This window comes from Crocodylus siamensis, chromosome 5 (genome assembly GCF_052110815.1).
Source record: "Crocodylus siamensis isolate JL-2025a chromosome 5, ASM5211081v1, whole genome shotgun sequence".
NCBI classification, from domain to species: Eukaryota; Metazoa; Chordata; order Crocodylia; family Crocodylidae; genus Crocodylus; species Crocodylus siamensis.
Window position 1 is genome coordinate 91,884,401 of NC_143399.1, and position 27,457 is coordinate 91,911,857.

Here is a 27,457-nt window from a genome sequence, read left to right on the forward strand (position 1 = left end):
GACAGTGTAAAGGTCTGGAAAATAAAGAAGGCTAGAAGTAGGTGGAGGAGGGGACAGAGATGGGGGTGGGATGGAGACAGAAAAAGAGAAAGGCCAGATGAGAGAAGCCAGAGGAAGAATGGCCAGGGCTATTCTTCCCAACAGAGTCTGTTAGGGAGTTATAGTTCAAAGAGTCTTCCTGCTCTATTGCTGTTGACCAATGAAGGGCATTTTTATTTTTAAAAAAAGTTCCCTGCTTCACTGCATGCAACTCTAGGTGCACTCCACCTCCTTGAAGAGGTAAATTTCCACACCAGGAACTAAGCCAAAAGTAGCTTTCTGAGACTGCCGCGGGGTGGGGGAACAAAAGATTAGGGCCATGTGAAATTTCAGCAGCTGTTTCATTTTGGAGGTGTTTCAGCCCATTTCAGCACCAAATCCAAAACAAAACGAAAGGCTCTGAAACATCTCTGAAATGCAACGAAACCATCTGAAATGTTTCAGAAATGTTTTGGATGTTTTGAGAGCCGGACTTGCAAGGAAACAGAAACTAAGAAGGGGGAGGGGGAAGAGGAGCAGAAGGACAGCTCTGATGCTGACATCTGTAGCTGGCCAGTGTCTGCGATCTGTACCTGAGGTCCCTTCCAATCCCAGTGCTCTGTGGGAGGGCCAGCAGCCTGCTATCATCCTGCATGCAGATCCAGGGGCCTGTGATCTCTGGGAGGAGTGCAGCACAGCCTCGCAGCCCTCCTGGGAAGTGTGGGCCCTCAGATCTGCATGCAGGATGACAGCAGGCTGCCACTGCTGACTGGGGCCAGTGCCAGCATCCAAGTCTGCTCGGCGTAGCCTGCACCGAGCACACCCAGGGGAACTGCAGTAGAAGCCCCTGTGGCTGCCCTGCCTGGCCCCATCCCTGCCCGGTCCCGCCTCCCAGCATCTTGGATGGAATTTTGAACATGCTACTTAGTTTTTTAAAAGTACTCATCTCTGTTGATTATTGTATCCTGTGTCTTTTGCAGGCATGTGTGGTCAAAGCTTCATTAATACATGACTAAAATTCAGAAGCCTGTATTGGGTTTACTGGCAGAAGAAAGAAACATTTCCTATTTTTCTTTGCAATTATTTTTTGCTATACAAATGTCTTGTTATTAGGCATGTAAAAAAACTTTAAGGTGTCATTGCAGGTGAATGAATAAGTTTTCTACTTAGGCATACATTTTATTAAAAAGTGGATACAAAACCATCAGAGAGAATATGTCTACTTTATATAAAACTCATGGTTGATGGAAGATTTAAGTTCAAACCTGGGATCCGACTCACAGGGCTCCCCATAGAGGTTCCCAATTAAGCATTCATGCGAGATAACTACTTTCTTCATTTCATTACAAACTAAAGTGTAATGCTTTTGTGACTTTCTAGAGGGGGAAAAAAGGTTCCATTAACTTTCAGGATCATATTTAGAATAAAGAAAGAAAAGATTTCTTCAGAGATCCAATAGTGTATTCCACTTTTATCCTGGGGTGCTTAATAATTTGCTATGGCATTTCATTTAAAATATAATGGAAAATAGATAAACAATTATTGAGGTACTATTAAACATAAATGTAAATAAGTAGTTCCATTACAGCCTATCTAAATAATCTTATCCCAACTATGCACTGAAAAAAACAGAAAATGGATTTTCTTTGTAAACATATAGGTAAATTAATTATCTAGATTCTGTTGTACAACTGAGTTCTGTTTTATTTTTTTAAAAGATATAAAATGCACACATCATACTCCTCGTGTTAACAGAATCAGTGATCTACCTCAAAAAGCATAAAATTAACCTTAAAGAATATAATATTAGAATTCAGAGTAGTTTCTATGTATTCTCTAGGGAGTGCTCTAGACCAGTTGTTCTCAACCTTTTCAAACTCAATGAACCTCTTGGGAAATTACAGCTCTTAGTTTTTATTCTTTTTTGACTACAGAAAAATAATAGAGTAGATATTCTGTTGTAAAGAACTCTGAAAAATCACAAATATGGATTTCTATTTGCAATCTCTAGGATATAGCTTGCCCTACCCTAGGAAGGATGTCAGGGCAGCCCAGAAGATATAGACAGACATCAAGACCAGTCATGGAAATCATATATGTCTCCCCTAAACGTGTCACCTCATTTCCTAGCTTCCAGGGTATTGTGGCCTCTTGGGTAAAAATAACTGCCTAAACACTATAGATGTAAATTTAGGAAGTATAAATAAATAAATAGAGGCAAAACTAAAACTACTGTGGTCAGATTAGCTATCTATTTAAAGCCAAATGATCTATATTTTTCTGAAGCAACCACTATAAATAACACAAACCAGTGGTGCTAAATCTATGGGCCTCCCAGGGCTCTGGAAGTTCAGTAGCAAGAACATGGTGGCAATGTTAATTGCCATGGCTACCATTACTTCCCTGACACCCAATTCCTCCCCAGCAGAGGCTTCTGCAGGTCATTCAAGGCCAAACTAGCATGCAGGGTTGATCTGCAGCTGGATCTGGCCAGTGGACCAAACTCACACGTTGGATGGGCAGGGCCACACAGGTAGAGCATCACTGACAGTTCATATATTTATCAAGCTCCACCTTAAAATTACCTCTTGCCACCACTCCTCCTATTAAAAGGCTGTTCCTGAACCTAACTTCTGATCATGAGAAACCTTCTCCTCATTTCCATTCTAAATATTATTCATGGACAACTTATACCCATTTGTTCTTTTGCTAACATTGGTCTTAATCACAAATGGGTCTCTCCCTCCAAGATGTTCACCCCCTAGTGCAAGAATACAGACCAATCATATCCCATATGCCACCTTGCCTTTGACCTCTACAATACCATCCTTTGAAAAACGGGGCAAGATTTTTCCATTTAATTCTTTGGATATATCTAGATTATTGTTAAATTCAACTCCATCTTCACTGGCCTCACAACTACTTTCATTTTTCTCTTTGTTTTTTCACAGCTAAGGAACTTGCTTAATTTTCTGTGTAGGGTCTAACACAGCTTGGTTCACTTCATGCTTATATTTCCTGACCTCCAAAATACAGCTTCCTTCATAAATCTTCCTTAAAATATTTTGGTTTCTAAATTCCAAATAGATTTTGTACTTTTGCTTCCAAGGTGCAAATTCCAAGGCTCCTGCACATTTATGTCTCTAGGCTCTGCTGTCCAATTGACTTTATTAACCAGTCTCATCAGGTTTTCCAAGTCCTTAGTTGCAGACCTGTTTTTGTTTATTCTTCAGTGTAATTTAAGTGGAATCAACTCTTGATTACTCAATCACGGGTTCTTTTCTATAACCAGCTTTTCTATAATGTCCTTCATATTTACCAAAGGTAACTGAAATAGCACCACCTTTGGTTGATTCTTGACTCTTTGGTGATGAACTCTGTCACAACTGTCACATTTGGGTATCTCTGATACCTGCTATTCCTAACAGCATTTATTTCCCAGTCTATAACTGGAAAATTAAAGTTTCCATTCATGACACAATCCCCAATAGTATTTATCTCTTTAATAATATTAGATATCTCTATCTACATCTGATCCAGCACTGTGGGTCTATAGCAAACACAGCAAACAGCTTTTACGTCCTTTCCCTAAGTGATGTTAACTCAGACAGATTTTGTTTGTCCTATCCATTCTTACTTGTTTATAGACAAGTGCATCATTGATCTTCAATGATACCTGTACCTTTATTTCTATCTCTAGAACTGCATACCCTTCAATACCTGTATTTCATTCATGATCACTATTTCACCATGTTTTTGTTATCCCTGCAATATCAGGTTTCAGGTCCTGTTCTTGTAATTCTAGTTATTCCATTTTGTTGCCTAGGTTACTTGCAGTAGTATATAAAGATCTCAGTTGTTTATCTCTCAACTCATCCAAGTTCCCAGCTGAATTAGACAATCCTACTGAAAGCGTTGCTCTGACTACTTCTTTCATCAACATGTATTCTTACTTTTTCCTTGGTATCCATACACTTAATCTCTGATGTTCTTTTATACCTTGCCATATCCTTGTTCATCTGACTTCCCTCTCCTTGTATATTAAGACCAGTCATGGAAATCCTACAAGTCTTTCCCAAACTTCTCTCCTCCTTTCCTAGTTTAAAGATCTTATCAGAAGTGTGAGGTTCGGTCCCAGAATGTTAGTATTCCAGGTATTTCAGTGACATTCATTTGTTCAAGAAAAGTCCTCTTCACAGGACTTTTCACATCTCGGCGTGCACTCCTAGGCTGGTGCTAGTCATTCTTGAGTTATTTCATAAAACGGTGGATTTCCTGTTGCTACCATCAATGTCCTTTCAGCCCCAGGTTCACATTTATTGTCTTGCTCCCTGGCAGGTGGACTCTTTCTGTTCCCTGGCTAAACTCTGGGCTAGACCAACTATTTTTTTTTTCAGTGAGGATTCCCTAGTCACATCTCTCTGCCTCTTCATGGCTTTGGTTTGAGTCTCAAATCCCCCGCACTTGTCGTCCTTTCTGTTTGCATACCATTTTGCCTTGTGTTTTCTCTCAGATTCCCCTGTGTATCTGCCTCATCCTTCCTTGGGCTTGAGTCCCTGGTGATCTCAATTGTCCACTCCTTTCTTCTGTTAGGAATGGTTTCCCTCTTCTTTTTTCTTGCTATTCTGTTAGGTAGCTTGGCCTAATGGCTAAAGTCAAGGGCCCTGGTGGTTCATTAGATGCCAGTACAGGCCAGTAATCATGTGAAAAACAAGAGGCAGATCCATCATACTGGGATGAAGTTAGCTGCTTAGTCTAGAGCTGGACATCAAGCCACAGGTGAGAAGCCAGAGTCCAAAAAACAAGACAATCTGGAGTCAGAGTCAGGAGGCTCGATTTAGAAAACGGGTTCAGGAAGCAAGAACTGGGAACCAGGAATTAAGAATAGGTCAGGGGCTAGCCTGCAAGCTGACAGCAAAGGTCAAGTTACAGGGAGGTTCTTCAAATATAGAGCTGGAGCCAAGCAGGTAGCTAAGCAAGCAAGAGGAACAGACTCTTAACCCTCAGGAGCCAATTCTTACTTCTGCTCATCTTCTCTTTATTCTCTAGTGCAGTGAATTTGTTTCAGAGATACATTTCTCCTCTAATAGCCAGTCCCTTCTTTTGTCTAGTTCTTAGGGTAAGATTTTTCCCTGGAGCTCCCTTTCTGTCTAGCAGCCTGCTCCCTAGCTGTGCTTGTCTGTCAGGTTTCTGCAAATCTTGGGATGCCCTGCAGCCTCCTTTCTCATCTCCTGCATTCCACCTTCAGATCCAGGTCTGAACTCCACCGCTGCCTTGGACTGTATTTCTTCTCTCCCATGACCTCTTTCAGGCTGCATTTCACACATAGGTAACAGCTGACAGGTACCAAGTTCAGAATAATGCACATTGATTGGCTTCTATACCGAGTCATCTTTTTTCTTCTCTCATACTCAGTTCACTTCTCATTCTGCATCTGTAGCCACTGCTGCCTCCTCTTTCTAATTTCTGGACTTAAAAATGGCCAAATTCCCCAAAACTCTGTAGAGAAACCCCTATTAGTTTGAGGGTCAGAGCTGGTAGCTTTTACAAACATGGAAAAGAATGCTCAAGCAAGCTCTCTGTCAACCCCTAATGTAGGGTTGTAAATTTATCCAGAATTCAACTGTTTTATGTATTTTTGGCAAATCATGCAGTATCAGTTTTCTAGTTTTTTCTCCAGGTACCTCATCCACAGCAGGCAATTTGTACACCACAGCAACCAGCAAGGATTATAAGGGTTTCAACCATAATAAAATGAAGGGCATGCTCTCATTCTCCTCCAAGAAATGAAGAACATAATGAGAGACCAAAGATTCCTGTCACTCTTTATTTATTTAGCAGTGCCCTAACTTTCGTGCCAAAAGAGATTTACAGACTGAGGTGCAGGGGACACCAATGGACTTTCTGACCTGGAATAAGCAAGAACTTTTATCACATTTGGCATGCGGTTGCTTGAATGCACAAACTGGACGCCTCAGTGAATCCACTCTGATAGAAACAGACATTGCAGAGAGAGTCAGTTGGTTTGTTTTAAAAAGGACTTACTGTTCCTCTTCCATTCTCTGAGCACTAGCCCTGGCCATGGAAAAACCCCCTCACCCCACAGTCCAGGTGGCTCTATCCTGCCACTCCAGCTACACAAACTCAAGGATAAAGGAAAGAGTAGTGAGGATCCCACTACAGATGCTCTTGGCAACAGAAAAGAAAAGCAGCTAAGGTGGATATTACCCTAGCTGTAGGGAGGGCAGGGAAAGACCCAACCAGATTTAGCATTCCACTATCAACTGTGTGATACAACCTTTTCCTCTGCAGTCATATGAGCTCAGGGCAATCAACAGAGCTTAGGTGCTGAAGCAGGAACATAAAGATTTCACCACATGACCACTTTTCACGGTTTTAGCCCTGCCTTATAGTTGGACAAAACATAGGTTTTCTGGGGTAGAGAGGATATTATTGAAAGAAAAAGATATGCTCCCTGTGTTGGCTTGAAAACAGTATTTAAAGGTCTGGTTTTTGGGAATTAGCTTATAGGTATACATAAGGGTTCAAGATGGGCAGTGTTGCGTATAGACATTATAAGGGTTCAGGATGGGGAGCAGGGGTTAATTAATGTGTAAGAACCTGGGTTTCAAATACAGAGTTCATACATATATAGCCCCTGGAAGTAGACAGGCTGCCTAGCACAATAAGGCCAACGGATGGACAGAGCCTGAGAATTGAGGGGGGCATGCCATAGCACAAGATCACAGTCTTCAAGGCAGACAGGTTGTTTAACACAACAAGGACACATAGCCTGGGAACCAAGGAAGTATGTACCATACTGTTCCATAATGAGATAAGTGACACCAGCTACAAGGTTCCAGAAAGCAGAGAGGGCTGAGTCCCGGTTTTGGGGGAACACACCAAATTAGGAGAAGGCCTGGAAGGTGATGTGGATGTGTGACCACAGAGAGACAAACAACCAGAGAGAGCCACAGAAGAAGAGTCATCAGGAATCATCAAGGGGGAAGGAGAATACAAAAGCAGAGATTTGAGAGTAACCAAGGGTCCCCCCTCTGTTCCTTCTGGTTCCTCCTGTCCCCTTGTTCATCCTTCCCTGTCCCTCCTCTTCCTTAAGAGGGGTTCCCATTAGGGCTGTGCGAAGCTTCGGACCATGCTTCGGATCCGAAGATGCTTTGGACGCTCCGCTGCTCAAAGCAGCATGGCCAGATCAAAGCACTGGCTTCATTAGGCTTTCTGAAGTGGTTTGGAGCTTCAGAAGCACTTCAGAAAAGCTTCAGAGCTGTTTCGGAGATCTTGCCATAGGGTATAATGGGGAATCAATGAAATATCTATAACTTTCTTGTTTTTTGTCTGATTTGGATCAAATTTGCAGAAGTGGTAGCCCCTGCTGAGAGCATGAAGCCTGCCAAGTTTCAAGAAGACCAGTACAGGGGCTCGGGAGGAACTGCACCCCAAATTCTTGAAAGAAAACTCATATCATGTCTATGTGTTACAACACAGGGGGGTGAAAACTACAGGGGTGGTGACCCCGCATGAGGCCACAAAGCATGCCAAGTTTCAAGAAGATTGGTGCAGGAGTTTGGGAGAAACTGCACCTCAAGCTACTGACAGGCAAAACTCGTGACACAGACGACCCCGTGTATGTTAAAATGCAGCGGGATGAAAACTGCAGGTGCAGTGGACCCTGCTCAGGCCACAACGCCTGCCAGGTTTCAAGGAGATAAGTGCAGGGGTTTGGGGGAAACTGCACCTCAAGCTGCAGACAAGCAAAACTTATGACATGGGTGACACTGTGTGTGTTAAGGTGCAGCAGGGTGAAAGCTGCAGGGGTGGTAGCCCCTGTTGCAGCCATGAAGCCTGCCAGCTGCCAAAGAGATAGGTGCAGGGCTTCTGGGTTCTGGGGCCCTGCACCTCTAGCTGCTGACAGGAAAAACTTGTGACATGGGTGCTTGTGCAACTGTGTCTGTCTTGGGGCGGGGGTGGCGGGGGGGAGAGAAACTACTGCAGGCCTGGCTGCTAAGCTACTGTGTTACCAGCTACCAATCAATCAAAATTCACTCAGGGACCAGATCAATACACAGTTGTTAGCTAATGTAACCAGTTAATTAGCGGCATTTAAACACCTCCAAAACCACAGACTAAGGAGAAGAATGAATCAATATAGACAATCAACTGCCGTAAGACAGAAATAGTCAGTTGCACAAGCACCCATGTCATGAATTTTGCCTGTCAGCAGCTAGAGGTGCAGGGCCCCAGAACCCAGAAGCCCTGCACCTATCTCCTCGATAGCTGGCAGGCTTTGTGGCCTCAGCAGGGGCTACCACCCCTACAGCTTTCACCCAGCTGCGCCTTAACACACACAGTGACACCCATGTCATGAGTTTCGCTTGTCTGTAGCTTGAGGTACAGTTTCCCTCAAACCCCTGCACTTATCTCCTATGAAAGCTGGCAGGCTTTGTGGCCTCAGCGGGGGTCACCACCCCTGTAGTTTTCACCTCCCTGTGGTGTAATACATACATGTGGCACGAGTTTTGCTTTCAAGAATTTGGGCTACAGTTCCCCCCAAACCCCCGCATCAATCTTGAAACTTAGCAGGCTTCATACTCTCAGCAGCGGCTACAATTCCTGCAAGCTTCATCCAAGTAAGACAAAAAAACCCCTAAGTTATAGATATTTCATTAATTCTCCATTATACCCTATGGCTGGATCTCCAAGGCAGCTCCGAAGCTTCAGAACCGCTTCACCCAGATCAAAGCGGGAACCCGGTCCAGAGCTCTGGCCTGGATCCCTGGCATCCGAAGTGGCTGGATCCGAAGCCGGATCGAATAGCTGCCTACTCGCACAGGCCTAGTTCCCATCCCCACGTCCATTCCCCAGGATGGGTCCCCAAGGCTGCCATGGACAGATGGCACATACCAGCAGCCCGTCTCATGACCACACTGGAGGGGGACTGTGGGCCTTGGCATCCCACCTCCAGACTGCTGACAGCTAAGCGAGAGAGCCTCAGAGTGAAACCCGCATCCTGATCTTTGACTCTAGGATTCATAGATATAGAACTGCTTGATTGTTTGTATTGTTGCTTCTTTATATATCACACTGTATCAGTAAACTCGCCTATTATCAACTGGCAGCTATTGTGGTCTGTCTGAGCATTGTGCTAGCCCAAAACAAAGGTATAGGGGCTGGGTCCAAATCCAGTGCCAATACCACAGACTAGTGGAAATTCATTGTCAACTTTATTAAGCAGCTTCCAGGGCTCTCAGAATTTGTGGCTGAGAAACTCCACACCTGTACGCCTGGAAGACCTTGGAGAGCAGGTGCAAATCAGGGTTCCTAAAACTTCTGGGCTCTTTGCTTCAGAGCTTGGAGCTGAACCCCAGCTAGATCCAGGACTAAGACCAGGAATGGCTGGTTGTCTTGGAAACAGGATGCTGGAAGCATAGTTTTCCAACCTTTCAGCAGTCTGTCTAGTACACGCCCAGTAGGGCTGTGTGAAAAAGCACCAATTTGTTTCGACTTCCATTTCACCATTTCAAAGGAACAGTGTTTCATTTCACTGTTTCGAAGCACTGTTCCATTTCATTGAACCTGTTCCACTGTTTCAGAGCTTTTAAATGTTTCGCCCACAGGCTATAATGGGGAATCACAGAAATGCCTATAGCTTTGTCATTTCTTGCTTGATTCAGATGACAATTGCAGGGCTTGTAGCCCCTTCTGAGGGCATGACGCTTCTCAAGTTTCATGGAGATAAGTGCAGGGTTTTTTTGTGAAACTGCACCTCAAACTGTTCAAAGTAAAACTCGTATCAGTTGCTGGCAGCAGCAGCATGCTGTCATCCCACGCACAGATCTGGGGGCCCACTCCCCCCAGGAGGAGTCTGGCACAGCCCTGAATCCCCCCCAGGCCCCTGGATCTGTATGTGGGATGACAGCAGACTGCTGCTGCCAGCCGGAGCCAACACCAGCACTGGGTTCTTCCTGGCACTTGGTGCACCAGGCAGACTCAGGCGCTGGTGCTGGCCCCAGCTGGCAGCAGCACCATGCTATCATCTGCATGCTCTGCAGCTGGTGACTGCAGAGCTTTAAAAAAAAATCCTGCACTCACTGGCTCTGGCAGCAGCGTTTGGGGTCTCTGAGGGTTCATGGCAGAGCCCCCCCCCGGCAGCATGGAGCAGCAGGGGGAAGCAGGGATTGCACCTCCATGTGTCAGCCAGAGCTCCTGACTTGATTTCCCAGCTCTTCCCAGGGGGCACAGCCCCCAGATCTGCTGCAGGGTTTCAGCAGGCCTGCCAGCTGGGGAAATAGCCCACAGCCACCGCCATCGCCAGCTGGCAGCAGCAGCCTGCTATTACCCTGCAACATCCGGAGGCCTGATCAGAGAGCCGGATCTGTACGCCGGGTTTCAGCATGCTGCCACTGCAGGCTGGGGCCAGCAGCAGCACCACAGTCTTCCCAATGCTCAGCACAGGGTGCACCAAGTGGCTGCCTTTGGCCCCAGCCTGCAGCAACAGCCTGCTGAAACCCACATGCAGATCGGGGGCCCACATCCCCCATGGAGAGATGGAGAAATGATCAGAGAGCTGGGGAATTGAACTGGGAGCTAGATGTCAATATCAGAGTAGTCCTTCCCCCCTCCTCCCTCTCCTTAATTTCTGTTTAAGCTTCAAGCAAGCCCAGCTTTAAAACTCACTCAAAATGTTTCAGAACTTTCAAAACGTTCTGAGTGCACTCGTTGCGTTTCAAAGCTGTTTTGAAGCCTTTCTTTTCATTTCAATTTGGCTGTTTTGAGCTCAGAACAAGTCAAAACAGCTTTGAAATGAAACACCCATCGATATTTCACAGAGCCCTAACGCCCAACAGCCCAGTTCAGGGTAGGTTCCCACAAAAACCTGTTTGTAAGTCAGCAGAGAATCACCAGACTCAACAGGTTTTAGCTGAAATTTCAAATCCAGAAAATTGACATATCTCTGTTTCACTGCACAATTTCTAATCATATCTACTGTGAACAGCCTCTCTTTTCTGTTGGCTTGTTCCCTCCACCTCCTCTCTCCACTGCTCTTTTCCAGGCTCTGCATTTCAGTCTCACTTTACTGACCACACCTTTTTGTTCTTCTGCCAATCCCTTCTGTCCCTGCCAACCCCTTACCAGAGGGGCTTGCCTGTTTTTTTCTTTTTCACATTATAAGATCTTCAGAGCAGGGTGCTCTGTCTTTGCCTAGTACAATGGGGTCCATATCTTGGTTTGAGCCCCTCATAGTAATACTACAACAAACAAGATAACAATAGTTTCTGAAGGAGTGGGTAGTAGTAAAACAAAAAAGAAACAGGGTATGTCTAATATTGCAACAATGCATGTTTTTATGTGAATCCTCTTTTGGGTCCAACTTCAGGATTTCTGTTCCCCAGCATGGTGAAAAATCAGCTTCACTGATGATGAAGCTCCTTGGCACAAGAGCAGGTATAGAAAGGAGGCCAGGTTTCAAGGTTCTGAATAGTCTCTAACAAGGCAACTAATGAAGACACATTATTGGAAGCCTCAGAATAGGCTTGTGTTTTCCCTTGGTAGCTAAAAGGAAAGTGCCAAAACTGAGACCAATGTATGTGTGTGGGGAGGGAGGAGGGGCAGAGCAAAGGAGAATCACAGAGTTTATGATTAGTCCCTAAATTAAAGGGCACAGATAATGCTTATAAAATATAAAGGCGTGTCAAGCAGAAACAGAAAATCATTAAAATAGAAAAGAACTTATCTTAGTTAAAAATAATATAGTAATTGTTTTTGTTCTTTTTGCACATAAAATGCAGTGAAAATAAATTTAAAAAGAATGAACTTGATGTCTTGTTATGGACTAATCAGATGCATGGCACAGAACTCAGACAAATGGTTTAACTTAAATGATTTTTGGCTATGAGTCTCCCTTCCTTCTTTTGTCTAGAAAAGCACAGATGTTCTTCACAATAGGGCTGCCTATTAGCTCAGCCTTTTGTCTAAGGAGGTGATTTTGAGTCTTAGACAGCAAATTATTCCAGGGTGGGAATCTATTTAGGTTAATATTATTAACACACTACGTGTCCTTTTCAGTATTTATAAAGCTTCCATGTTTAAAAATGGTATCATGGATGCATTTTATAGCTTTTTAAACAAACAAACATGTTTGAGAACTGAAGCATGTTAGTAGGAATTTAGATTCTAGTACAGTCTAAATAATATCTTAGGTCAGAGCCCCTCCCCAAAAAGAATGATTTTAGCACAAAGCAGCACCAAATTTGATTGTCAGGGCAGTTCCACGTGAGAAGCTTTACTGTGCATTAGGCAAATCTAATGCTGCAAAGAAAATTTAGGTGCATTAATTGCACGTGCAGATGCGCCAACACTGACTTTCATTCAGCTGAAAAGTTTACTCTTCCTATGTGAAGCTAGAAAGGAAATGGCTGGATACGTATATTTCCACATATGATGATGGTACAACATTTTCAGCAGAAGTACACAGCACAGCACCCAGGAATATGGGACATACACTGTAGGATTTTAATGCTCTTTTCAATATAGGTAGTAGGTAGGAAATACATGCATTTGATCTCATATGTTTCATGTAATACACAGAGAAACTGAACCCTTATTGGGAGTGACAAATTTAAGATTCCATACCATACATAATAGTTCCATAAGCTCTCACCTGCCCAGACAGCATGTGGTTTCACACCAGAAAAGTTAAGGATTAAGAATCTAATATAACTTGTTGGTCAAAAGGAGTCTGACCATGAATCAACATGACGGTAGGGAACTACAATCATAGACAACAAAGTCAAGTGACTGTGTGTGGTGGAGGTAGACAGGGAGACATGGCAGGACCAGGCAAAGATGGAAAAGGAGAGAGTGCTGAATAAGGGCCCTGATAAACCCAAAACTGGAGTTTGTTATTGATACCATTCTAACATACTACTACTGCCATAATATATACAAGCAATTATGGAGGAAGAACTTTTTCCTTTTATTCCTTTAAATTCTATACATGAATGAACACAACTGAATAAAAATTGCTTACCCACATTATGAGAATGGGCTTTGGTATTTTTTGGACTTGTATCTATGGAAGTGTGGAATATTAGGCAAACTATGACTGACATTTTCATACTGCATTTCACAGTTACCTGTACCTTCATACTGCCCAAATAGCATCATACACCTGGAATGAGCTATGTAATATTATTTTCACTTAAGTATTATTCAAGCATTGTTCCATTTTAAGATGCTGTGCATCTTAATGCTCCCTTTTGCCACTGAAATGCAAAATACACGAGTTAACTTGATAGTAAGTACATTTAAAGTTACAAGGTCTTTGAACATTTTATTTGGTTTTATACGACTTTGCTTTCCTTTTAAATCACTGCCTAGAATAACCCAATGCAGAAAAAAATACTCTAGTTCACCTCCTATGCTCCTGATCTTTTGCTGTCTTTCATCTGGCTGGGGCCAGTGGCAGATGCTTCAAAGACAGTGCAAAAATATGGAACTACTTTCCAAATGACAAAGTTTTACCTACATTTCTGACTTTATTTAACATAAGGTAAGGTGGATGCTTTTCATATGACATTAGTCCTCATCAGGGTGACAATATTTCAGTATATTAATTTAAGTGAATATACCCTGTTTTGTGTTTGCTCACCAAATTAAGGCATCTTCAATGAAAATCGTATTAATGTTGAGACACTTTCTGTGTCTAATTTAGCCTTAGACACAGTGATGATTACTAGTAGTTAATTAATTGGTACAGTAAACTTCGAAACAGTGCAGGTCTGGAAAGTTCTTCTGAAGCCAGATTTGCACTCCAGTAAAACATGAGTTAGCTAAATTTCAGGCCTCTGTTCAGTCACAGACAAATACTAAACAATCATGAGAGCCACTATTTGATATATCCAGCTATAAAAGATAAGAGCTCTGTTGCGAGGCTTCATTCAAAGGAACTAAAAGCTTTTCTTAGTACATGCATACTTCATTAACAACCCAAATGCCCATTCATGTCTTCAAAATGAGATTTGCATGTTGGCAATGTGCTCTGGTATGTGCAATCTCATTCTGTCATAATACAGAAAAGAAATGGTAGTCACAATATACAATATCAGTTTTTGTGATACTAAACTGTATGTAGCAACTTTTCTGTTGTATGCTGTGTTATCTTCAGAAGCCAACTTTTACCTTTACTAACTGTATGAGTGAAAGGCACAAACTTATTCCAGTTGCTGCCTAAACATTCTATTCCAACACATACAAAAGTATAAGGGGTGTTTTACCTATTACATTCTATAACCCCAAATGTTTATACCATTTGCACTTGGGTTAGCCCCATAAACCTATTAAACAACTTAAAACTGGGGCCAATTACAAAGACAAAGTAAAATGATCATTTGGTAACTAATGCATATTTGCATTCATAGATGGTGGCACCAATATGCATTTTTTCCCCAGAAGAGACAGATGCTATAATGTCACAGCATTTGGCTTCTGTGATGTGGTAGTGGTTGGAAACTCTCTTCTGCAGGTGACAGAGGCATCCATCTGTCAACTTGACCTGTTGTCTTGGGCGATCTGCTGCTTGTCCAGAGCCTGGATGTCACAGAAGGAACACCAAGATTTATCTGTCCCCATGACTACTACCCCAAGCTGCTCATCCATGTGGGCACCAACGATACTGTCGGAGTGACCCTGAGCAGATCAAAAGTGACTACAGGGCTCTAGGTGTAAGGGTGAAGGGGACAAGGGCTCAGGTGGTGTTCTCCTCAATCCTTCCAGACAAGGAAAAGGGCCTGGACAGGAGTAGAGGCATCCTGCAAATCAATGCATGGCTTCACAGATGGTGTCACCAGTAGGATTCTGGCTTTTTCAACCACGGAATGTTGTTTCAAGAAGAAGGATTGTTAGGATGAGATGGGATCCACATGCTGAATAGACCTCACTAACGTAGTGAGGAGGGCTTTAAACTAGATTTGCCTGGGGATGAAGACCAAAGTCCTGAGGTAGGAGGGGAAGTGGGTGACCTGGAAGAAGCACAAATATGAGGGAGTAACAAAGAAGGCCTTTGCAGTCTTCCTGAGAAAGTAGGGCAATTGACTAGTTACTTCAAGTGTTTGTACACAAAAGCACAAAGTCCTGAAAACAAGCAGGAAGTCCTTGCATAGTCACAGAACTATGACACAATTGGAATAATAGACACTTGGTGGAATAGCTCACATGACTGGTGCACTGTTATGTGCATAACTACTTAGGAAGTTTAGGCAGGGGAGAAGAGGAGGAGTTGCACTTTATTGTAAAAAAGCTGTATGATTGCTCATAGCTCGAGTATGAAACTGGAGTTGCAGCTAGCAACAGACATGAAGGTTAACAAGAAGGGTTTCTACAAGTATGTCAGCAACAAGAAGAAGGTCAGGGAAAGTGTGGGTTCCTTACTGAATGGGGGAGACAGCCTGGTGACAGATCATGTGGAAAAAGTACTCAATGCCTTTTTCACTTCAGTCTTCACAGGCAAGGTCAGCTCCTAGACCACTGTACCTGGCAGCAGTTCAGGGAAGAGGGGAGCAGCTGACAGTGGCAAAAGAACAGGTTAGGAACTATTTAGAAGAGCTGCACATGTATAAGTCCATGCGTCAAGATATAATGCACCTGAGGGAGATGGCCAATGTGATTATAGAGCCACTGGAAATCTTTGGAAACTCATAGTGATTGGGAGAGGTTCTGTATGATTGGAAAAGGGCAAATATAGTGCTCAACTTCAATAAAGGGAAGAAGAAGGATCCAGGGAACTACAGACTGGTCAGACTCACCTCAGTACCTGGAAAAATCATGAACCAGGTCCTTGAGGAACCCATTTCTAAGCACTGGAGGATTAGGTGATTAGAAACTGTCAGCACGGATTCACCAAGAGCAAGTGATGTCTGACCAACCTGATTGCCTTCTATGATGAGAGGACTGGCTTCGTGGATGTGAGTGGAGCAGTGGACATGATATACCTTGACTTTAGCAAGGCTTTTGATATGGTCTCCCACAAGATTCTTGTAAGCAAGCTAAGGAAGTATGGCTTGTATGAATAGATTATCAAGGTGGATAGAAAACTGGCTGGATTGTCAGGCTTAAAGGGTAGTAATCAATGGCTTGATGTCTAGTTGGCACCCAGTGTCAAGTGGAGTACCCCAGAAGTCAGTCCTAGGACTAGTTTTATTCTGTATCTTCATCAATGATCTGGAACATGGGATGGAGTGCACCTTCAACAAGTTTGTGAATTACACTAAACTGGAGGCAGTAGTAGATATGCTGGAGGATAGGGTTAGGAGTCAGAGAGACCTGAACAAACTGGAGGATTGGGCCAAAAAGAAATCTCATGAGATTCAATAAGGGATAGAACAATCCCATACGTGGTACAGGTGGGGGGCTGACTGGCTAAGCAGCAGCTCTGCAGAAACAGACCTGGGGTTTACAGTAGAAAACAAGCTCAATATGAGCCAAAGTGTGCCCTTGTTGCAAAGAAGGCTAACAGCATACTGGGCTACATTAGTAGGAGCACTGATAGCAGATTGAGAGAACTGATCGTTCACCTCTATTCAGCACTGGTGAGGTCACATCTAAAGTACTGTGTCCAGTTTTGAGCCCACTGCTACAGAAAGGATGTGGACAAATTGGAGGCAGTTCAGCAGAGGGCAACAAAAATGGTGAGGTGGCTGAAGCACATGAGGGAGAGACTGAGGGAACTGGGTTTATTTAGTCTGGAAAAGAGAAGACCAAGATGGGATTTAAAGGTGGTTTCAAGGAGGATGGAGCTAGACTGTTCTCAGTGGCAGCAGATGACAGGATAAGGAGCAATGGTCTCAAATTGCAGCAAGAGAAGTTTAGGTTAGATATTAGGAAAAAACTCTCTCACTAGGAAGGTAGTAAAGCACTGGAACAGGTTACTCAGGGAGACTGTGGAATCTCTATCCTTGGCAATTTTTAAGACCCAGGTAGACAAAGTCTTGGCTGGGATCAGTGGGATGATGTAGTTGGGTATGGTCCTGCTTTGATCAGCGGTTAGACTAGATGACCTCCTGAGGTCCCTTCTAACCTAATTTTTTATGATTCTATGATTCCAAGTCAGCACTTCACATAAAGCAGTTGTGTTGCTCCAGCACATTAATGGTGTGTAGAGGGGGAAATGAAGTATATGAGAAGCAGCAGCACTTCATATCAAGCAAACTGGACAAATTGCACCTATATGATGAAGGACAGGTGTTCTCTAGCCTAGCAATAAATATGAAGATACAGTGAATGACAACAAAAGTGCTAAGTCATATGTACTCAAAGGCAACATTTATATTTCTACTCTCATTCTCCAGTGGTTCTCAAATTTCAAATGCAAAAGCTGGAAAACCCACATAGGATGAATAACATAATTCCTCAAAGGAGAAAAATACTCAAAGGAAAAAATGAAGTTGAAATAATTCATCATCTAAAAATACTTAACATAAAACCTGTAAGGAATGAAATGGAGTTGTCTCAGAGCAGTATACATGGTGCCCCATCCTATAAAGTCTTTCATATATACTTATCTTTAAATCCACTGACTGGTGAATTCAAGCAATTGCTTAACTTTATGAGCTTATGTAAAGGCCTTAATCTGCTAGAAAATATACACAAAAAGTGACAGGTAGGAGAGTATAAAACAGCAGACTGATGTCCTAGCAATGTTTGATGACTATAAAAAAAGTCCGACAATCACTAAAAATAAAACATAATAAAGTTATTGGTTCCACTTAGATTTTGCTCAAACAGAAGTTTATTTAAAGTACAGCAATAGCCATCTCTCTGTATCCATAACAAAATGTTATTTGCTAAGAGATGAATGTGGCACTGGCATGGTTCAACAGCAAATTCACACTTGCTACAGTAACTCAGGAATTCACTGGATTTTCTGATCAGTATAACACTTGTTACAGCTCTGCAGTGCTTACCAACTACTTTCTTCAGAATATAATATGAAGTTCTAATCATGGAGAAGTTTCCTTTCCACCCAGCAAATAATCTATGCAAAGCAACACCTGACATTTCAAGGAACTATACACTTTTCTGTAAAGAACAATGATCACCTAGAGTCAGTACCCCCTAACTCTTATCCTGCAAATCTGTTCAAGTGCAAGATCCTGTTCCTACAAATACTGAGTGAAATAAAGAGTTCCTCCATCTCTCAAAAGACTGTCACTGAAGCTCAAGATGCTCAGCAACTTACAGGAAGGGGTCTTTGGTTGAGGGGAGGGAGGGAACAGGGGGAAATTTCCATCCATGCCATAACATACATAGAAAACTTGGGATAAAAAGCCTTCTGCAGGTATATTGTAAGCTACAATCATAACCTGTTAAAGAACACACACAACAAAAGCACTACAGTATATTCCAAAATCAAACCCACAAAACACCTGCTCAACACAAAAGTGCTGGGAAGAACTTATGTAAGGACTCATTTTGAGGCCTAACAATAACACACAAACTCCTTCAGTCAAACAATATGTCCAAAGTCAATAATATCAAGAAAACACTGCTCCAGAAAGGAGGCTAAGCACATGACAGACCAAGATGTAGGCCCGGAAGGACCTGCAAGTAAGCTTGCTAATGTCAATCTTCGTCTAAGTGACAATGCCATAGCCTGTGACTGCTGTCAGTACATAAGGAATGAGAGGGATAATGCTCAAAGCATTAAAAAACCACTGCTGAGCATTTTTAAGTAATCCACAAGCTATTTTTTAAATTAATGTTTATGTTTTCCTATCTTTTATAAAGCAAGGCAAAATGTTCCTCAACCTAAGCCCAAAAGAAGCAGTACAGTTAAAAAACCAAGAACAAAACAGGAATGCCAAATTTGATTTGGCTAGATAAAATTGTGGGACATCTAAGAAATGTACCAGCAAAATTGGAAGGGCAACTGTGCTTTCACTTTAATACTCCAACTTGCCTTGAGTATTAATTACTGCCTGGCATAAAATAAATATTAAGAAAGCATAGCGCTGCTTAACTTTCTGTCTCCTGCAGTACCATCTTTTAGCTTGTTTTCCAGGGACCAAACAGTTGTCCTCTTCTTCTAAAAAGACCTGAATTTCAAATGTAAAAAAACCCACCACTCATAAGCAGAAACGCATGCTGTGGCAAATAAATTTTTCAGACTGTCTTGATGCATCATGAAGAAACAAAGAAAATAATAATAAAAAAGATGCAATCCCCTTTTTCTAAGACTGCTGCTCCTAGGATGGGAAGTCCAAATTTTGCCTGTTTTCAAAACTGATATCATGGAGGAAATCAATTTTTAATTCTTTAAACAAACTAAAAATACAGAAATGAGTCTACTATAATTTTAACACTTTGAGGTCAGGAAACCGCAAACACCTGAAAAGAGAGAGCATGCACGTGAGTGTGCATGTGCTTTCTAGTGGTCTAACAGTACAGTGGGATACAATTTGTTTCTGAAATCAGAATGATGGTCATGAGTAGCTCTCATTTTAAAACTACTGGGGATAAGATTAGTCAGGCCCTGAGAAATGGAAATGTCTCATTATTGTTTGCAGAAAACTATCTGACCAATAAAAAGGGCAGCACCACTGGACCCAAGAAAATGCCTTTATCTTTCAAGGATGGACAATATAACATAAATCCCAACTCTAAAGTAAGTAAAAGGAGAGAATAGAAACTAAGATCAGGAGAGATCACCACTCCAAAAATTAGTTGCAGACACTAAAAAAACAGTCAGAGGAATCCTTACAGTCACACCCACAGAATATGGGCTGGACTATGAAAGAAGCCTGAAAGAACTGTTAATGTTAAATGGCATACACCAGTTTTCCCACTCCATAAACAGGCAACAAAACTCAATTATGAAAAACTAGATTTTTTTCAACATGCTTGTAATAAATATTCGACATGGTAGCATTTTAGACCTTTGTGGGGGGGAGTTTCCTTGAGTCATGAGAAAGAGTGATGCCATGGCAAGGCATAGTGCTCCATTATTTGCAAAAGGAAAAAAAAGAGTATTTGATAGCCACAGTGGTCAGTTTGTGGAGTTCTCCATTTGCCCTTATTCATTTAGCCCTTGTGATACCTACTTTTACATGAACCAAATCTAGAAATTAAATGCTTTAAATACTGATACTTCTGTTAGTCAGATTTACTTGATTCAATTTGTTTTGAGGGAGATTCTCTAAATAATTTTTTAGGGGGAAAAAAAAGAAGATACATGTAGCTGGCATCATCTAGGAATCAGCTATATCAGTTAATCTACCCTAAATTTTTGGATGGCATAATGCTACAGTTGCATGTTATGATGCTGATACCCATTTGGGATTTTTTCCTTTTAAATTTCAAAAGGGCACTCGGGTACCTGCCTGATATACAGTAAGTCCTTTTATATGCCCTATTTATCTTCAAATTTATCTATTTATGTCAGACAAGAGAACATATGAGCGCAGCAGCTGTTACTATAGCAATGAAACTCAAATGATTTCAAGAGAGGACAAAAATTCACCGTTGAAAGATGTTCAGTTCAGTAGTTAGATGATTTAGAAGACAGAACATTAGCCTTTCAATTCCAGGTCCTGGCTCAAAGTTTGTGCTTATGGAGAAATAAAATTGGCAATTCCAACTTGTTCCCCAAAGAGTCATAAGAGCCACACAGCCAATACCCTATAATTCAGAACAATCTGGCATATTTGAAATCTCTTGTAGGAAGCAGTGCAGACATTGTCAGATAAACTCAGCATCTCACAGCTCAAGGGAGGTGCTGTCCCCTGGGTAAGGATTGTGGCTGAGAAAAAGGTAGAGAAAGAATGTAACTGTGTTTTGGGGGAAGGGGAGAGAGATGTTGTACTTTGATTAAGAAACAGGAATTCAGTGTCTAATACCGCAAGCTCTTTAACTTCGCAAACAAAAAGATTTACCTAATATCTAAAAGATTAGATGAATCAATAGGAGCAAATAGGAGTGGCTTTTTGATGTACAGTTTGTCACTGATTTAACTGAAGCTGCAAATTTCATAAGGTTGTTTTCTACCAGACCCACCAAATTCTTTAATCTTCCTAGCCCCTTAATGTTTCATATTCTTTCAGTAATAGTCTCCACTGACACAATCCTGGAATCTCATTGCCTTACACACTACATGGGTGCCTTGATAGTAGCAGAACTGTTTAAAGCATGCTATCTTTAAGAGTCAGAAATGCCCAGAGTAAGTCTTTTCCCCTCTTCACGTACAAATAATAATGGATCCTACCTATAAGCATTATTACACTGAAACAGACTGCCGATAATAATCATTTAGAAAGCATTTAAAGCGTTAAAGAGGAGAGATTGGCTTGATTTACCTGCTAGGGAGCCAGGTCTCTGTAGGGTAGCAGTGGCATACAGTTCCTGGGAATGCTTGCTGTACTGATCTGAAGTATGGACCAGCCGTTTTGTAGGAGACAGAGTAGCATAAGTGCCAATGGTGGAGCTTAGCTGATGTATAGGAGAAGAGGAAATATTTGACTGTATGGTGGGTGGAGAGGTCACACGAATTGGGGACGGAGAAAGTCCAGCTGAAGACACAACGATATTGATTGGCGAGCTGGTGCTGTAAGACTTGGCTAAGCGGCTTGGAGACTGCTTGGGAGAGGAAACCCGCTGTGTGGTGCTGTATCCAGCGCTCTCCGATGCTGATCCCACCCGCTGGAGCTTGGTTGGAGAGCCCACCTGCTGCATGGACAGTGGAGAGCTCACTCTCTGGGCTGGCAGAGTGGAGCTGGAGTAATAAAGTGTCGAAGAATGCTGGGAATCAGGCAAATGGAACGCACTCCCATGGCTTGGCACAAAGGACTCTCTTGACTGAGAGGCAGCATGCGATTGAGAGGGTTCAGATCCAGCTAAATGGGTTGCTCGACTAGTTGTGCCCTGTCATGAGGAAAGAAAACGGAGCCATCATAAGTGAGACACAGAGAAAAAAGAAAAACAAGAAAGGACTTTAACCCAGACTTACAAAATTTAACCCCTCTGCTATAGGGGAAAAAAAAAATCAATGCTACAAAAGATTTTAAGAAAAGAAAGAAAAAAGAAACCCATATCCCTTTTCAGACCTTAATAAGGTTTGAGTCAAATGCCTTTAGGATTAAGCTACTAATATTCTTTAATCTGCTAAAACATTTTTGTCCTTTAAAGGGATGGAGGGGGAAGAAAAGAGAAGAAAGGAACAGTTCAAATAGCAAATTCCAGACAGTAAAAAGTCCCCTTTACCTTGTAAGTTGGTATCTGGTTATATATCAAAATTATTATTCACAAATTTCTTGTGCTGAAATACTATGAAAGATTTCAAAGTTACGCCATCAGATCATTGCGATTGAAGATCTAAAATGACCAGTTCAAACTTTCATTGCAGAGACATTCCTTATGTTCGTTCATTTAAAAAAAAGTAAAATCAAGTTACTTTAAGGGATCATTTTAATTGAAAAACTTTCTTCATTGAAAAGCAGCTAATGTCTTTCCTATGAGAAGAGACTAGATGAAGACAGCCCCCAGAATGTGCTGCTGCTGCCAGACAAGAGTTTTCTATTTGAAATAAGCAAATTAAAAAAAAAAGAGTCAATAAAAATAAGAATCAATTTTCAAATCAGACTCTTCCAGTTGCAAAGCATTCTTTCTTTCCAGTACCAAGAAATGCTGCAGTAGGAACCAAAGCTATCATCACACGAAAAAGAGTAGAAAATGACACCCTTCATAGTGTGTGAAAACCCAGCTCCACATCCTTTCCTTTCAGTTTGTCTCTCTGTCTCTCTCTCTCTCTTTTTTAAGAGCCCCCTGCAGCTGTGTCTTCAGACTGAAAGGCAGTTGCTTCTTATTTATTTACACGGCACAAAAGAAAAGGAGGGCAGGGGAGGAGCCGTAGAGGGGGTGGGCACTTTCCTTGAATCCCATCCAGAGAGAAATTTGCATTCGAATGAAAACAGTATATTGTCAGCCACTTCTGTGCAGGAGGTCTTAGATCTTCCTAGCAGCATGTAGTGCAGCACAAAGTTTTCCTTAAGTCTAGTAATTTAAAAAAGAGAGAGGGAGAAAATCCTCAGCAGATGCTCCCTATTAAAAATTTCAATTATGAGACTGAGCCCCTTCTGGAACAACAGAAAATAGAATGCACACTCTTATCTCTGCACATAGACAGCATTCCAATTTTTATCAGGGATCTTAGGCTCAAGAGATCATTTGTGGCTGTTAATCTGGTAACATTAAAATCCTCTAATAACAGCACCCTGGAGTGAGAGATAGGAAAGCTCACTGTTGAAAGACAGTCTCTTGTTTCTGATACATTTTCTTCCACATACACCTTTTTTCTGATCAGGCAGAGGATTTATTTGAAACCTTTAGCACTGCTCCAAATCCTGGAAAATGACAACATCTAAAACATCATAGTCAAGGGTCCCTCCCTTCCCCTTTCAGTTCAGCATCTATTGAGGGGAAAAAGAAGGCCCTTAAAATACTGTAAATATCTTTATGTTTGCTTATGAAACAATCTTAATATTTTCTCTTGACTAATCTCCAAATGTATTGCTTTGTACTTGTACTTCATTTTTAGTAGGCTGTAAAGAGAGGGTTTTATTTGTTTTTTGCATTTGTTTGTTTCCTAAATAAGTTCCTCTGAAAGAAGCCTATTAATTACTGGTATAAAACTGTTGATCTTGACTCTATTAATTTCATTACATTCCTTCACAGATGAAGGCCCAGTGTACATGGAAAGAAATAACAGAACAAGGTACAAATGGCACGTCACTGAAAACCTGTATTTTCTTTAAGTTACCTGATGGGGGAAGTTCTTACAGAGTTTTTACTTCTTTCTTGTATCTGAGGCTCTTCTAAATTAGTGTACTTTGTATAGTGTTGGGAAAATAGTCTAATGTGTTTTTCCCTAGATATTCATCCTATGAAAAATGCAAGAATATTATGATCTGCATCTCACAACTCAAGGGACTTTACAACATTGTGCTTCAAGAAGCTGGTGGATGTGAAAGCTAAAGTAATCCTGAGTTTGGAACATCAACTTAGTTTCATATTCGAAAAGTGCAAGTTCTGAACTGGTTGGAACTAGTGACAGCTTACAGAAATGCTACTCTCAATTCAGTTAACTATAGAAACTACACAGAAGTCAAACAAGATGCAACTAAACACCACTTTTTTGTTAACCACTCTGAAGTTATAATATTTTATGAACTGATGTAAGTAAAAACACCACAAAATTAAATACAGATCCTCAAATCTGTGCATCATTCTGGATGAACAGGCAATATCCTGGAATACTATTTTGAAGACTACTTAAAAGAATCAGGAATGTATGAACTCATCTAGGATAGAAAAGGTTTTGAAAAGATCAAGAGGCAACTATCTATGCCATCTCTTTACCAGATAACAAAGTCCAAACTACAACTGAATTTACAACGTTGATGAAAGAACCTAAATTTCATCTACAATTTTAAATTAGAGCTAATCATTCTTCAATGAATGCAAGTCTGCCAAGACAGGAGAAAACATGGTCATTCCAAATCTTGCATGGTCAAGAAGGACTTGACATAATTATTCTATTGAATTTTGAAGTTCATTCAATAGCCATTAAAAAGAGGATTCTAATTTTGGCATGGTAAATTAGGGGTAGAATAGTTTACTTTAATACTTTTTTTTTTTAAAAGTTAAAAGTTTTTCTGCTAGTCTAAAGATCTCATGGGAATGTTCAGAATGCATCACGTACAATTTGTTTTCCTGAAATCAATTCAGGGTTGCCTACTATTCTAAATACATGGAGTAAAGCACCAAAGCTAACCCATATCCTTAATAAATCTCCAACAATGGGATCGAGTTCTGGTGTCAGCAACTTCAAGAACCGCAGGGTGGTCTACTCTGGGGCAGAAGGGGCAGTGGAACACTGACGTGAAATGGTCCAATTGGAAGTTCAAACAGCAATCTGTTCCTTTAGGCCCCTTGTGAAACTGAGTACTGGATCTGCGTGAGGAGAAAGCACTTCTGGATGGTCAGACTGCAGTTGAACCTTTTCACTGGGCTAATAACTGAATGGAGGGCAGAGCTGCCTGAGCTGTGACTAATCCCGTTCTATATTAATTGTATTATGAGGTTCACTTTCTCCTAAACCATCACACTAAATCGCCATACACTAATGTCTTCTATTTCAAGATATATGGTGGGTTTGGAAAAAGAATCTATTTGGTGTGTGCCCTTCACCCTTCTTCATGGGGTAGGACAGCTTTACATATTTCATACCTCATTCACCCACAATATTAAATTTTATGGAGGGAGGAGTATAATCATCATAGCTTTTTTTCTTGTTATCATCTTTATCACAGTAATTTTGTGACTGAACTGGTAATTTTTTACAAAGAATTTTTGAGACTAAGTCAATATGTTGTTATATCCTCTTGCTTTAGTTTTGATATGTATGCGACATAGTGGGGGAAGAAGGAATCAAAAGGCATCTCTCCCGCATGAACAAAGAAGTAATCTAGCCTGATTTCTTGTGTGCACATGAAATAAAGCCGCTTTGAAATTCTGCCTCATTGTATATACTTAATGTTGACCCCTTCCTATCATCAATTTATGTTTTTTGCTTTCAGTAAAAAGCTCTGCGAGAAGATTAATAGAACTGTGAAAATTATCATTTTCTGTTCCATATTTAGAAGAGTAAAATTTGAATGGTCAACAGTGATATTGGCACAACAAAGCCAACAGAACTTTGTAGCCACACAAATTCCTGAATATACTGATTTGGAGTCTGCCCACTAGATGTTCTGTGTATGTGCCTATCATTCTTGTCTGTTGTGTGCCTATCAAACACAGAAAAATCTGTTTTAATGCATGCAAACTGATTTTTCAGTCTCAGACCAGAATTTAAGACATTTTCTTTTAGAGAAAAAAGATCAAATAACAGCATCATGGGGTGGTCCTAGTGCTAGGCAAAACATAGTTGAAAGGGACAAAGAGCTGTGCAAATTATATTGTTGGAAATCTTGTTTGTCAAAAGTTTATTTTCAATGACAACTTTAGGTGAGTAACAGCTACAAACAAGACACATGAAGTCAACCTAAAATTAATAAAATATCTGCACCAGTATATTGCACATTAATAAAAGAACACTCATTTGTGGGGAGAACTGCTTAACAAAGGGCAGTCCCACAGAAAGCTGAGACAACAAAATTACATGAAAACTAAATGAACAGCAGGAACATGTTAACTGGTACACACTGTTACAGTGCAAATCTAGAACATAAGACAAATAGAAGATCATTTGGGTTTTCAAAAAAAGATCTAAAACCTGAAGCACAGGGGAAACACAACTTTCCAATAGATCTAAAGTGCTTTCAAACTGTACTCAACTGGAAAACAAAATAATGAATTGATTCTATTTCAAGAAAAAAAAATCATACTTGTCTTTATACTGCTGCTACAGTGAACCCTAAATCAATATTTTATACAAAATTCCATTCTCTACATTGTAAGTATCAAGATGTAAACCTTCATAAGGATACCTGGTTGAATCGCATAATGATAAAACACATCACGCTACAACATCCCTTTGGTTCTTTGGGAATTAAATGAAGGTGTGATTTCAGATGTAACGCTAGGAGTTTACAGATAATATCCATCTTGTCAGTCATCCAGAACAAACTGCATTAGACACAATGTATTTATAAGGTCCCAGGTTCATTCTTATACGGTACAAAGACAGATAAGCTGAGAACAACTGTTTATAAATGCCAGTGATTTCTACTGCATGTAAACAGTTATTATTGTACATATACAATATATATATTATATATTAGGATACCACCCGCTAAATGCCTCAATCTGCCTGCACTGAGGTCTATAACAAGAGATATATAAATGCAGTCTATGTGGCTATCACAAGCCTCCCATTGCTTCCAATTAAGTCAGTGGCAAAACTACCATTCACTAGGCCTTAAATTGTCTATCAGATAGAGTATGTTTGAAGAATCCCTAAAGACAAAAATACAAAGGAAAGGCCTGGTCGTATAAATCAGAGGTATTATCAGAAAGAAAAGCATTAGCACAAGTCAGATCAAGCCAAGCACAATCTTAGCAGGCAAAGGCACTCAGTTGGTCCCACAAGGTTGGATGTCTAGAGCCTGTGCATGTTGAACAAACAAAACAAAGCCCTTCCCTGGTTCTATTATCTCACCCATTCTATGCTGAACTGATTCAGAATTTTACCTAAAATCCAAGATTTTAAACAAACTCAACCTGGGAAGAAATTTAAAAAACATCTCTGTGCAAGACAGGACAAACCCTATGACAGATCGCTTCAATTCCCAAACATAATGTGCTCTTTCAAAAATGAACAGTAATATGAAGAGCAGCACCCCATATCAGATTTAAATAATCCAATGGGTTCCTT

At 41.1% G+C, this 27,457-nt stretch overlaps 1 protein-coding gene across 4 annotated transcripts in view; it reads right to left on the reverse strand.

Moving 5' to 3' along the window:
• Positions 1-27,457, reverse strand: part of CTNND2 (catenin delta 2) — a 1,187,740-nt gene that overhangs the window by 465,543 nt on the left and 694,740 nt on the right. For all 4 annotated transcript variants that reach the window (XM_090049706.1, XM_090049708.1, XM_090049707.1 and 1 more), the window contains one exon: positions 21,381-21,945. In XM_090049706.1, coding sequence (XP_089905832.1) covers positions 21,381-21,945 — 565 coding nt within the window. The remainder of the gene's footprint in view (positions 1-21,380; positions 21,946-27,457) is intronic.